This window comes from Sinocyclocheilus anshuiensis, unplaced genomic scaffold (genome assembly GCF_001515605.1).
Source record: "Sinocyclocheilus anshuiensis isolate Anshui unplaced genomic scaffold, SAMN03320099.WGS_v1.1 scaffold105, whole genome shotgun sequence".
NCBI lineage: Eukaryota > Metazoa > Chordata > Actinopteri > Cypriniformes > Cyprinidae > Sinocyclocheilus > Sinocyclocheilus anshuiensis.
Window position 1 is genome coordinate 207,706 of NW_015537942.1, and position 14,984 is coordinate 222,689.

Consider the following 14,984-nt stretch of genomic DNA (forward strand, 5'->3'; position numbering starts at 1 on the left):
ACTTGCCCCAAAATTGACAATCTCCTTGGAATTGTCAATAAGTGTTCTTTTGTTTAAATGCTGTGAGCTACTCAAAGCTGCTAGTTCGTGGACTTGCTTCAGGCTTGTGGCGCCAGGATCTGATTTACGAAAATCCTGTGTCTGATTCGGTCTGATACCCTACATCTCCTATTGTTTTTGGAACAACATAATAAATCATGAATAAATCATGACAAGACTTTCATTTTGGGTTAACTGTTCTTTTAAATGCAAAAACAAGTGCTGTATAGTGTGTTTGAAGTTACTGATCTCATACTCATCATCCAATATCATTGGTCAGCTGCAACCAGAATGAATGTCCACACGACTGTGTGATTTAAAGTACTGAGATAAAACAGCAAGACTGCAGGCACTCTTCAAAGCACATCACTGATTAGCATATTTCATCAAAATGTAATCATCTGATACCTGGGTTTAGTGTATAAGAAGAGAGAACTGCATTGCAAAATATTATCTACTGTAAAAATGCAGTGATGTTACCAGCATTACAGTGTGGCATTTTGCTGACTCTTTTTTTTTAATGGTATTGAACTATTACGAGTACTCAACAGGCGGCCCATCTGCATTAATTTTGTGGCCCGCGTCATGCTGAAGATTAATGTATTTTTATTACAATTTGCGCTCAAAATATTAGGCAGTTTGATTTTTTTAATTAGATGTACACAATCGCAGTTGTAAAAGCTGCTCGGTCTCTGCAAGAGCTGTAATCAACGTGCAATTAAAAAGCGACATGCGGTACACCCCAAACAACTTAAAAAGAAGCGTTGTCCAACAAAAGAGGACATTTAATAACATGATTTTACTGCACAACATCAGTCGAGTGTTTGAAATAACTTTTGTGATCTGATGTGCGTTTTTTGTCACAGAACGAGGAAGATAATATATTCCATACGGTAATAAAGCCTATATCGATTAGCATTAGATTATCAATGTATATCAATATACTTTATTATTATGAAAATACCAGAGATGGCTTGAAGAACACAGCTAAACCATATATTGTTACGTCGTATGTTTACTGTCGTATATTGTTGGATAATTAAATAAATAGCCAGATCGCGAACAGATTCAATCACCCACGCAGGATTCAGCTACGTTATGTCTATTAAAGCCTTAATCACACTCAAATCTGCATTCGCACTGCCGCTGATCCAGATAGAGCATTTATATGAAACATCTTTACAAAGTCTTTTGTATCGTTATTTCTGTGTTTCAAACATTCAAATAATCACAGAAGTACTGGAATAAAAGTTTATAGTTCAGATATAAACACGGCTGTCTGTCTACAGAAGCGATCAAAATAGAATAAATAGGGCTGGGTAAAAAATGTCGATATCTCAATATTAATCGATTCTCACTTTTACGGAATGATATTGATTCCTAAATCCCAAGAATCGATTAGTCTCGCCTGTTTTCAGTTAATGGATGGAACATGGAAGGGTACTTCCCATCCAATAAATCGCAATAAGCATGGTTCTTTGGTACTTTTCATATGAAACAAAGTCTCAGATTTCAAATTCTGTCCGTTGTATTGCAGTATTCAAACAATAAATGCCGTTTTGGCGCTGTTTAATGTGGAGTGACAGATCGCTGTAGCGCCTCAGTTCAGCAGAAGCAGCGCGAGGCGCATGTGAACTGATAATCTCCTCCACATTAATACCAGTTCCAGCACAAAATAAACATGACTAAACATCCGAAGGTAAGTTAAAAGAAAGTGTACAACTTTACAATCTGTATCCTGTCTCATGTAATCGCTCAATCAGTGTTTCAGCCGTGCAAAGACGTCAATATAATGGCTTGTAAACAATGCCATGTAACATCACATTTACCTCAGAAAAACATATTTGGTGACCATAAACTCATTAGTCAGATAGAAAAATAAACTGTAGAGAGGGGCATTTTGCTAAATATATGCACCATATAACATATTCATTATAATAATAATTTATAATTTTCACTGTTCTTCAATGTTTAATTTATGTTTGAATAAATCCATCAAGTTTTTATGACAGCCACCATTTAAATGTTTATATTTCAAAAAAACTAATTGACGTAGAAATATTAATATGCAACTGTAACTTTATTATTGTCAAAACTTCATTAATTTTAACCTTCAATATTATAATGTAGTACCAACTGACTCTCATGTATATTTTAAGGCATTAGTTGAGATTTTTTTTTCCTTGAGAAAATTGGGCATGTACTGTACCTGATACATATGCAAAATAATCGATATTGAATCAAATCAAATCGAATCGGTAATCGTATCGAATTGCAAGCTTGTGAATGAGAATCGAATCGAATCGTGAAATTTGTGTCAACACCCAGCCCTAAGAATAAGTCACCTTTTTGAAAATGACAATGCTTCAAACAAAGATTGTATCAATTACAACATAATGCCAGCAGGTGGAAACAAGTGACTTAAAATGAGATTCATTCAAAAAACGTTGATTAATTGAGGAATGAAAGAAGTGAAGTCTTTATGAGCAAGTCATGAAGTTATGAGCTATGAATCATTTGAGTAATTCAACTCAAATTGTGACCCTCTGCTCGCCCTCAGTCCACCATCTATGTGGTGCGAGCTCCGCAGGACTGCCATCCTTCAGCGTCGCCGTGGCTGGAGTTTCCCTTGACTCCGCCTCCAGCCTCTAAGCCCCGGACCCCGCCTCGGCCCGTTGACCCAGCGGCTCCACCATGGCTCCGGCTCCACCTTGGTCTGGCGTCGACCATCCTTCGCCTCGGGACTCTACTCCTCTGGCTTCACCTTGTCCCTTTGTCCCTCCGGCTCTGTCAGGCTCCTTCAGGCTCCTTCATCCCCTCGGCTCCTCCTCAGTCCTCTGTCGCTCCGGCTCCACCGCGGCCTCCTGGATCCACGCCTTCGCGCCGGTCACCAACCCCATCTGCTCCGCCTAGGACCTCCGGATCCTCCCCGTTGCCCTGGCTCATCAGCTCTCCGTCTCCGCCTCGGGCTCCTCCACCACCTGCTCCGCCGCCGTTGGTCAGCCCCCTGGAGTCGGCGGCCATTCCTCCTCCTCCATGGCTTCTCCCTCCGTTCGGCTCCACCGTGGGCCACTGTTATGGCTGTGGCCTGGGTCCTGCTTGGTTCCTCCTGCTTCAAGCCCCTCCTGTCTCCTCCCTGGCTCCTCTCTCCTTTGTCACCCCCATGGACTTTGTCTGCTGGCCCGCTCCCGGGTGTCCGTCCTCCTCCTGAGCCTCCTCCCAAGTTCCCACCCATCCCCCCCTCTGTTGTATCTACGTTGCGAGGACGCACCTTCCGGGAGGGGGCGAAATGTCAGACTTTTGAACCCGTTTTGCCTCCTTAGTAGTTCCTGTTTTGCTTTTTTGGTCATGTTTCCTGTTCTTGTTTATTTGATTGATTCCGCTCACCTGTGTTTGTAATTATCCTGTGTTTATAAGTTCCTGTCTGTTCCTTAGTTCTTCGTCGGGTCTACTTGTTGTGAACGTTATCCTTGTGTTCTGTGTCTCCATGTTGGATTATTAAAGACTCTCATTTTTGTGAAATCTACACGTCTCCTCGTTTCCTCGTTCCCGTGCTCCACCGTATTGTGACAGCATGAAATAAATATATTTCAAATACATTTAAGTATATTTATTTTTCACTAGAGGTAAAAAGCCAAAAATGTTACATTGACTTACACAACATTTTGGCTTGTGTCTAAAGCAGATATATTGATTAAGTAAGCAGATTTCAGTGTTACACTGAACATTTCTCTTACTCCGTCCACTAACTTGAATGAATTACTTCCCTGAGCTTGTTGCAGTGCATGCTGGGATTGCATTCTTTCCGCTGAGAACACATTATTCATGCGTCACATCTATGATGAGCTGCGGATGGGTGCCGCTTGGATTGGACAGAGAATCAATCTATACTGCCTTCTCTGGCCTTACCTTGGGATGAGCACTATAAAGACTGAAGATATCTCATCTGACACTTAAATCATATTTGTGACTTGATGTGAACCCAGTGTAAGGTGCTATGTGAATGAGCAGATGTGAGTGTGTGACGCAGCGCCGCTTACCTCCAGAAGGACATGCGGACTGCTTTCTTTGCTGGAAACACACAGATTGAGCCGCGGGTCCCAGTAACAGTGCCAGGCCGTGCTCAGACAGCTCGTGCACCTGCAGGACACACACACACACACACACACACACACACACACACTCATCAGGGACGGACCTTTACTCTCCTCAGGGTTTACATATACAGGTCAGAGTGCATTAATTCATGAAATAGCCAGCTTGGACAATATTTACACACTATCATGAAATCAGCTTGTGTTACATGGCTTTTTGCTGAATAGCAGCATTCTGAATATCATTATTTACGACTTTTTTGAACATTTTTCGCTATTTCTCAGCATAGAAACAGCTTGAACAGCTGTGCAGGTGTTCAGCTACACTGAATGGTTTTGATAGTATTTATATTATTAGGGTTTACATTTGAAATATATTTCAATATGGCATTGCTGTAGAAATGCTGTCTTATTCAGTTTTGTATTATGTTTAGGCTTTCAACAGTTTATTTTAAGTATGTAAAGGCACAAATCGGCCTGCACAAATAGGCCTTCATGTGATTTGAAAGATGTCATTGAATGTATTTTGTGTCAAAGCAATGATAAATGATCCACGGTTCAGCCACACTGATGCTGTTTTGCTCACTGAAAGAGTGACTTAAGTACTGAGAAACGGATCCTAGTCATTGTAAAAAGAGAAAGCAGTTCATGTTTCTATGTGGAGGTATAAGTGTGTTCTTACAGCAGTGCTTCTCAAACATTTGTAGCTCACACCCCTGTTAAACCTTACAGAAATCAGGTGGACGACACTTTGAGAAGCTCTGCTTTAGGACTTTTTAGGTGTGTGAAAAAAAACAGACAACTGTCTGAAGCACTGAAGACCGCTTACTGACCGACCCGCATGATTGCAGGAGCACACAGATGCAGGAGTGGCCGAGTCTCTCAGTAAACGTGTGCACGCATGAAACATGCTGACTAACAGAACAGAGATCAGAAAGAGACTGTCAAACAGTGCTGAGAGTCTTCTCATCCTCATAAACACTGATGAGCGTCAGCAGAGCCACAAAATTACCCCAGCATTCATCACACCGCTATCACAGACTGAACGAGGCGCTGTGTTTGTTTAAGATCCAGCACTGCTCTCTCTCTGTGTGTGTGTGTGTGTGTGTGTGAGTGTGTGTGAGAGAGAGAGAGAGAGAGAGAGAGAGATTGTGTGTGTGTGTGTGTGAGAGAGAGTGAGAGTGATCATCCTCATAAACACTGATGAGCGTCAGCAGAGCCACAAAATTACCCCAGCATTCATCACACCGCTATCACAGACTGAACGAGGCGCTGTGTTTGTTTAAGATCCAGCACTGCTCTCTCTCTGTGTGTGTGTGTGTGTGTGTGTGAGTGTGTGTGAGAGAGAGAGAGAGAGAGAGAGAGAGAGAGAGTGTGTGTGTGAGAGAGTGCAACCAGACATCATCTCAAACACCCTTATCACAAACACTCTTCTCTCACAAACAAGTCTTTCTCTCTTTCTGTTAAAAACACCTACACTTCAATTCATGTTTTGCATAAAGAAAATCTTTGTTTTATGTCTTAGTAAAGTAATATTTTTTCTTTTGATTGTGTGGTGAAATCTGACCAGAGCTTTTCATTCTCAGAGTCTCTGTTGTGTGTTGTGCTCAGGTGTTGGTGGTGGAGAATCTGGCTCGGTTTAGCGTTTGAGAGTCATATATAGATCAGTATGAAGAGTGTGCACTGGTGTGAATGATTTAAACTACTGTATGTTAACATGCGGATGATGCTGTTACAGATGTGAAGTTATACATTGCGCTGCCTCTCCTGTGGCCCTGAGCTTATTATCACCTTCACAGATGAGCAGATGTAAATGAACTGACACAGACCTGACAGGCAAGCAGCACATTTACACCGCTCTTTCCATCTGAAGACTGTGCTCTATGATAACAGCACGTGTGCTGTGACACCAGAAATGTGGCACAGACTTTACTATATCTTTACTACACCACAGAATACGGATTTGTGTGGAATATAATGTTACGCTTCATAGATGTAAAGTAAGATCCACTGGTTTATGAATAATCTTGTCAAGTTCCAAATAAAAAGAGAAAAAAGAGATGAAGTACCTTTTATTCACTGGATTATCCAAAGCAAAATATCATCATATAGTTATATAATATAAAATGCCAATAGATTTTGACCTTGTGTGGACATTTTTTACGTCCCCCTGAGGAACCAAGCTTATAAATCACACATAATGAAGTGTTTTGAGAATGTAAAAGTGCCTGTAGTTGTGCGTGAGGGTAGGTTTAGGTGTAGGGTTAGAGTAAGAGGATAGAAAGTACAGTTGGTACAGTATAAAAACCATTACGCCTATGGAATGAACCCATAATGATAGGAATAACCAGTGTGTGTGTGTGCGTGCATGTGTGAGAGTGTGTGTGCTTACTCACGCAGTTTTGAAGTGGATTTCTCCAGTTCGTTCACACTCATAAATGGTGAAATTTCCAGAAACCACAGAAACACCATTAACCCTGATGGCCATGGGGACGGTGACGTGATCTAAACACAGACAAATCATTCTACACAACATATAACACACTAAACATTTTCTGGGCTGAAATTTCAATAATGTCTCAGCATCTTCTAGCAAAATACTTGACAAAGATTGTACATTATGTGTTTCTGGCTGCTTTTTACCTTTGACAGCCTTAGAAACATTCAGTACATTTATACAAGAAAAACTTCAGCTGGAATTATTTAGCAAAGAGTAAGAGCAAGCTGTGTTTGTGTATGTACCTGTGCCGAAGGGGATTGTGGGATACATGTGAAGGGGCAGCAGAGGGCAGGTCTGGATCTGGGTTGTGCTGTAGTCCAGATGTACGGTGGCGTTTGTGGTGATTCCCACGCCATAATCACACTCCACCTGCAGACCCTGCAGATCCGGCACACTGCCATTGATCAGGATCCCCACGTCCTGAGAGGAGCAGACGATTAGCACATGCTACCACTGTACACACTACACACACACACATCACATCAAATCGTACTTATCTGACTGCCATCAATTCATGGCAGTGAATGAAGAGGTATCGTGCCAATCACAAGTGCAGTATGGAATACCTCAAGGCTCAGTACTAGAACCGTTAATTTTCACGCTTTACATGTTACCCTTGGGAGATATTATTAGGAAACATGGTGTTAGTTTTCACTGTTATGCCGATGATACTCAGTTCTATATTTCTTTGTGGCCCGACGAAACATACCAATTTGCAAAACTAACGGAATGCATAGTCGATATAAAAAACGGGATGCCGAGTAATTTCTTACTGCTAAATTCTGAAAAAACAGATTTGTTAATTATAGGACCTAAAAACTCTGCATGTAATAACCTAGAACACTGTCTAAGACTTGATGGCTGCTCTGTCAATTCTTCGTCATCAGTTAGGAACCTAGGTGTGCTATTTGTTAGCAATCTTTCCTTTGAAAGCCATGTTTCTAGCATTTGTAAAACCGCATTTTTCCATCTCAAAAATATATCTAAATTACAACCTATGCTCTCAATGTCAAATGCAGAAATGTTAATTCATGTGTTCATGACCTCAAAGTTAGATTATTGTAATGCTTTATTGGGTGGTTGTTCTGCACGATTAATAAACATTTTAGTGAACACCAGGTACAAACACACACACACAAACACACACACACACACACACACACACAGCCATCAGCGTCAACCACACAAAACACAGCCACAGCTCACGCCAAAACCACAAGACAGGAAGAGGAAATCTGTGTGCTTAACTGTCTTGAGAATAATGTCATATAGCAAAACATTCTAAAATATAACAAACATAATTCTAAACAAAAAAGCTTCATTTTGTTTATGCAAATATAATGCCTTGTTGTTCTTTGGATTTTAGGGTGAAAAATGACCCAGACAGTTTTTCTTGACATTCACCAGTAACTGTAAGGCAGCAGACTCTGGGTGTTTCTGAGCGTCTCTGAGAGTAACAGGACTCCTCTCTCTTCACACACTCATCTCTGCTATCACACGCCACATTGAGCTCTATTGTTGTCAGGATGGCAGACTTCCTGACAGTGCTGCCTGTTTCCTGTTTCCTGTTTGGGCTGAAGAGTCATTTCCTCTGGCAGCGAGAGATTCATCCAGGAAAGAAGTTCACCTAATCACCTCAAATATCCTTAACATAAGATCTTTCACATGTAAGAGCAACACTTACAACGAACAGCCTGCAATTTGAGCTTCATATAGTCTTAAAATCTTCATCTCAGAATCTGATGTACTGTAGGAGCTACAGATGAAGTGAAGGATCAGTGCAGTGTTCTGCTGAGATGCTTTCACACACTCTGGACTGGTTGTCTGTGAGTTTACTAAGAATAGGCTGCATCTCGTTTAATAGTGTCGTTTATTTGCACACATTGTCTCTGTTGTTTCGCTTGCAATGAATTATGTAAATCAGTTTACTGCACAAACACGCTCATAAAGTGAGTGCTGACCTCAGTGAGCGTCTCACAGGCCGGATCTGAGCGTGACGATACCGCGATACTGACCGATCAATGGATCAGAAACACATCAACACCAAATCCTAGCAATTGTATTACCTATTCATCATGCAAATTCATGCGTAAAATAAGCTTTCAAATGAAAAAATTGTGTTGACAGAAAGAGAGTAGTTTCTCATAAATAAAGGCAAAGGTAACGCACATGTTTTATAAGAGCTTACGGGAAGATTGCTGTATGTGTATTTAAATTAAAAGTTGTTATAAGATTGATAATGTTCTGTATTTGTTGTTATTGATAAACAACTACAGTAGTCTGATCATCTGCAGTTTCCCTATTAAACATGAAAAAATAGTCAAATATATTGTTAATTGTCTGTAATTATTCAGTTTATTCCTAAAATTTGACAAAAAATTTGACCTCTATGGTATTTGTCATAAATATATGATATTAAACAAACATTATTTACTCAGTACTTGCTTCATGCTGATTCTACATTAATGCAAGGATTCAATTTGTAAATAAATTAGTGATTTCAAAAAGTTTGTGCTGCTGTAGTTCAATGTGTGTGTGTCTGTGTGTGTGTGTGTGTGTGAGTGAGTGACTGAGTGAGTGAGTGAGTGAGTGTGTGTGTGTGCGTGTGTGTGTATGTGTGTGTGTGTGTGTGTGTGTGAGTATGTGTGTGTGTGTATCAATGTGTGTGTGTGTTTGTGTGTGTGTGTGTGTGAGTATGTGTGTGTGTGTGTGTGTGTGTGTTGTACCCTCATGTGAGCGGAGCGGCTGATCTCTGAGGGTGTGATGGTCATGGAGGGACACTGCTGGACTCCGTCCCCTGTGCTGATCCACGAGCGGCTCAGAGTCCCGCTGGAGCAGTTCTTCTGGACCGAGCACCTGTGGAACAACACACACATCAAACACACACTCACACACACACACACACACAAACACACATTCTCGACCCTGCGCTGCACACTTCACCGCTCAAGACAGAAAGCACTAAACTATCCAATCATGTGCATGTGAACACAGGAGAAACACAGGCTCAGGCTTCTGTTAGTTTAGCTTTGGTGAACTCTGATGAACACAGAGCAAACAGGTCTGTGGACGATGCAGTTAACATGGGACTGCATTATGTTCTGCAAAATCTAGACAGTCCAGGGACTTATGTGAGGATCCTTTTATCACTGTCATTCTGTTACACTGTGGAAGCTTCTGTCACGAAAACAAATTCCTCGTATGTGTAAACATACCTGGCAATAAAGCTCATTCTGATTCTGAATCTTCTGATTCTGATCAGTGTATACACAAGATTTCACACATTTTACAATTATTATTTTCATATATCGTATTATTCATTAATAAAAAAGACATCATATTCTGTTTGTTGCATGTTAAAAGCAATACAAGCAGTATTCTGTATGTTAACAAAAATGAGTAAAAATAAGCATATGAAACTATTCTAAAATATTTTAGAAGCTTTTTCAGTCAAAGATTTCATGCTCCGTCTGTAATTATAATCCATAAATCATAAACAGCAGTAAAGGTGTCATGGTTTCAATATCCACAGAATTAACCGCTCACCATGGTGCAGTCTAAGACACTTTGGATGATATCATCATATATATGATGTAAGGAACAGCACTATTGACACCTTTTGCTCCTAAAGACCCACTGATCACGCATTTAAAACAGCATTAACTGAGCTCCTCTCCTTTTATAATGGGGACTGTTAGGTCTGTCTACTGTACTTTACTCCAGAGTCCAGACAGACCCTCAGCTGGAGAAAACAGAGAGTCAGAGATGACAGTAAGATACAAGAGCAGCTTAAAGAGACCGCAATGACATTAGAGAAACATCCAGATTCACCAGTCTGAACAGTTCTTTTGGTTTTTGTTGAATGGATGTGAAATCCTTCAACTGTAATCCAATTGTCCAATTAGTTAGGCTGACTAATCAAATACAAATTACAACAGAAACTTTTATTTAATAAAATGCATTTACAATAAAATAGAGTATTGGCCTCATCATGTATGCAGACTCTCTCTCGCACAGACGGGATGAAAAGTCTCTCAGTGCAGTTTGAAAGAGCCACTATCATGAGAGCAATTAGCACATATAAATGTGAGAACTAAGTGAAGCAGAGAACGTCTGAGCCTTTCACTCAGTGACTTTTGATTTCAATTCCAGACATTCAGGAAAACCCTTGAATAAAGATAAACTCCACAGGAAATCCAGTCCAAAACATCTCGAGCTCTGAAACATGCAGCTTGACAAATTCCACACGTGCCATTAAAGGGCCGCTTCTCCAAAAACCTTTGACTTTCTTTCTGCCCTCAAACATAAAAACTGTTTTCCACACAGTGAAAGTGAATGGAGATGGATGCTTGAGAGCTCAACAATGATGAAAGAGTACCATATGAGTACCATATATTCTGCTAATTAAGACATGATCCTGGAAAATCATTGCTTTATTTGTCTGTTTGCAGCGTGAGTGACGAGTAGCTTTACCTTCTCTCCAGTGTGCACCAGCCGCAGTGGGCATCGCCGGCGCTCACACACTCGCTGCAGGAGCTGTACTGTCCACACGCAGACACCTGAACGCGCAGGAGCTGAGCACACACACACACACACACACACACACGCAAGCGCTTGAGCATCAGACTAACACACAGTCATATGCTGAGTTTCACAGCTCCATCAGTGAGTATGATTATTCACACAGCGCTCTCACATGCCAAACTCACTCGCGGCTGAACATGATAAACAGAGCGTCTGATCACACGGCTTAAAATACCCTTAGAATGTAATGAACTGATGGATCACAGTTTCTGAGTGATATTATTTATGTTTGCATTCAGTTCTCGCAGGTCGCAGTACTCACGTGGTGTGTGGTCATCAGGTACAGGTCGTGAGCATCAGACTAACACACAGTCATATGCTGAGTTTCACAGCTCCATCAGTGAGTATGATTATTCACACAGCGCTCTCACATGCCAAACTCACTCGCGGCTGAACATGATAAACAGAGCGTCTGATCACACGGCTTAAAATACCCTTAGAATGTAATGAACTGATGGATCACAGTTTCTGAGTGATATTATTTATGTTTGCATTCAGTTCTCGCAGGTCGCAGTACTCACGTGGTGTGTGGTCATCAGGTACAGGTAGTTGTGGTCGCTGGGGTCGAACGTCATGATGTGGTGAACGGGTTCATTAGAGGCGAGTTTTAGTGACCACTGATTAGCCACGGACAGGTTAGCCAGCAGAGACAGCTGTAGAGAAACACATGATTCAACACATGCAATTACACACAACATGACTCTCCACTTCCAACGGGCCGCATCTTTCTCTTGGACTGACAGACACATTACATCAGTACACTAACTGAAGTAAAAAGTTTTATTTCCATGATGGTGATGACTGGACAGCATGAAGTCATGTGACCGTCACATGTGCTTCTGCTGCTGTGTAAGGTTTATCACGACTGTATCTCAAAGTGCTGTTTCTATCTCAGAGCGATCTGTTCTTCCTCACTGCCTCTCCATGACACCTAGCTTTAAATGAGGAGGCAGCAGATGAGAGGAAGAGAGTGATAATAACATGGTATCATAATTCACCATAATTAGCATCTTCTGAATGTTGAGAAAAGAGCAGGAGAACAGTCGGTGGGTGTGAAACATTTCTCATCATCGCCAAAATCAACCTTCAGAGACAAAGTGCTAATTGCAAATGTAGACAAGTTTCATCAGTTCAGACACACACACACACACACTGCATTCACCTCGACTGCTCTCAACAACTGTCTGTCTGGATGGATGAAACAATGGACAGAGTTTGAGTATGTTTTTAGCTCAAAGCGCAACAGCATCAAGCACAGGTGCTGAAATGGGCTTTTAGGCATTTTAAAAATCAACACATGCAAAGATTTTGGCCTTTGAGACAAAATCTACATATTTCAGTTATTCTATGTAAGGAATGGCCATCAAAGACAGAGTTATGAGAGGAGTGAATGAAAAGTGTGTTTGTGTGTTTGTCCATGATTTCATATCATATCATATCATATCATATCATATCATATCATATCATATCGTGTGTAGACCTATCATATCATATCATATCATATCATATCATATCATATCATATCATATCATATCATATCATATCATATCATATCATATCATATCATATCATATCATATCGTGTGTAGACCAGGATGGCGGCGCGTTCACACGCTGCAGCTTCTCTCTCTCCCGACAGAAAGGTGTTTTCGTGTTTTTTGTCTTGTGAGTCGCAGTGTTTTTGTACGTATTCGTCGCGTCTATCTGTCTCTAAGCACGCATACAGTCGTGAGTTTCTGCTCGATGTCGGCAGAACCACATTTTTAGAGTTAAACACGCCGAAGAGCTGCGGGATCTCGGTCTGCTCCGGAGGCCCACACCATCACCGACCCCCACTACTGCATCTCGCCCACAGCGGAGGCGCCACAAGCGGCGTGATAGGAAGCAGAAGAGGGGTAAGCGCAGAGGTATCCGGGCTAGGCTAGTGGCTAACCCACACAAGCCAGCTATCCCCACCATCGTACTGGCTAACGTACGCTCTTTCGACAATAAACTGGACTACATCCGACTACTACGCTCAACTCAGAGGACTGTAAGAGACTGTTGTGTTTTTGTGTTCACGGAAACATGGCTCAACAACAGCGTTCCGGACTGCGCTATTCATCTCGATCAGCTGACATGCTATCGAGCGGACAGAGCTCGCGTCGAGGGAGGTAAGACCCGCGGCGGAGGGCTTTGTGTTTACATCAATGACGTGTGGTGCCGCGATGCTGTTGTGGTCTGCAAACACTGCTCACCCCTGGTGGAGTTTATTGCCTTGTGCCTTGTGCTGCTTTATATATTTTTTTACATTTTACCTTATTTGTATATTTGTATAGTTGTATTTTATATTGAATCTGTATCTATCTGTATTTATGTTCTACTGTTAGTGTTATCTGTATGCACCAAGGGTCTGAGAGTAACGCAATTTCAATTCTCTGTGTGTATGTGCTGTACATGTGGAAGAATTGACAATAAAGCAGACTTGACTTGACTTGACTTGATATCATATCATATCATATCATATCATATCATAGTTTTGTTTTAATAATGTTCCACACATAGTGTTTTTAAGTGTTTCCAAAAGTTGCTCATCCACACTGACATGTCTGAAACGGCTTAAACCATCTGCACCCAGGGTGTTTCCTCATAAAGTGTCTCCTCATAAAAATTGGATGAGAAAATTTTCTTTGGATTTTGCAGTAAAATAATAAAATAACCCCATATTACAAAATATAACATTAAAAAGTGTATAAATTACAGTTTTTTTCTAAATTGGTAAAGCTACAGCAGGAGTCTGCGCCTGTCGTGCCTCCCCTCAGCCCATTGAGTTTGAACAGACCCCCTCAAGCCTGCGCTGGGTTTAGTGGGGGGTAACTGAGAATGAATGGGGGAAAGTCACATGGCAGGATGCAATGCCTCCATCGCAATATGATTGGATATGACTGGTTATGATCGGCTGTGATTGGTTCGTGCAATAAATCCCACCTCTTGTGTTCATGCACATTATTGAATCCGTCTGAATGGACAATATAATAGCGTTAATGGGAAGACTAATTTAAAAAAGTAAGTAAACAACTCACACACTTAGATATAACCACTCTGTCTCGTCAAAATAAGACTTGACCTGAAAACATGATCTGTGGGAGTTGTAGTGAGTAATCAGCTTGCTGAAATTTAAGGTAAATCTCCGTGTCTGTGACCAGTATTTACAGAGCTTTGATAACTGATGATCCGAAACATTCAAAAATAGTTAGAAGTTAACTATCAAGAAGAATAGATGAACATAAATTCACAAATAAAATATTAAAATATTGTTTAAATTCTTACTGTTATTTTGGAATAAAAGTAAAATGTTTAAAAACACTAACCGAGATTCATACTTGGCTTTAATTAACTGACTGGAACATGAATTTACATTTGATTGAAAAAAAACAACAACTTTGCCTCCTCATTTCAGAAGACCAATTTAACCCGAATAATGTCAATGTGGCCTAACACACTGTGTATGTGTGTGTGTGTGTGTGTGTGTGTGTCCTAACTAAAAGGCCAGTGGAAGTTAAAACAAAGCTTACTTTATTCTGTACAGTGCAGCTGCCACAAGCATGAATGTAAGTGCTAGTACTGTATATATGAACAGATAAACAGACAGACAGACAGAAAGAAGGACAGACGGATAAGCAGAGGTTGAGCTCTAATTGAATTAGACTCTACTAACACAGATCCCTAAATAAGCTTATCTCACCGTCCCAAATCACATTACACACACTCCTGAAACCATCAGCAGCA

General features: G+C 40.9%; 1 protein-coding gene across 1 annotated transcript in view; it reads right to left on the reverse strand.

The window, feature by feature from the left end:
* The window catches only part of LOC107663787 (plexin-D1-like), a 79,550-nt gene that overhangs the window by 54,222 nt on the left and 10,344 nt on the right, over positions 1-14,984 (reverse strand). Inside the window, exons 3-8 of the mRNA XM_016454121.1 lie at positions 11,739-11,870; positions 11,107-11,207; positions 9,360-9,489; positions 6,876-7,053; positions 6,530-6,638; positions 4,080-4,179 (exon numbers count right to left, since the gene is read on the reverse strand). Of these exons, the coding sequence (XP_016309607.1) occupies positions 4,080-4,179; positions 6,530-6,638; positions 6,876-7,053; positions 9,360-9,489; positions 11,107-11,207; positions 11,739-11,870 (750 nt within the window). The remainder of the gene's footprint in view (positions 1-4,079; positions 4,180-6,529; positions 6,639-6,875; positions 7,054-9,359; positions 9,490-11,106; positions 11,208-11,738; positions 11,871-14,984) is intronic.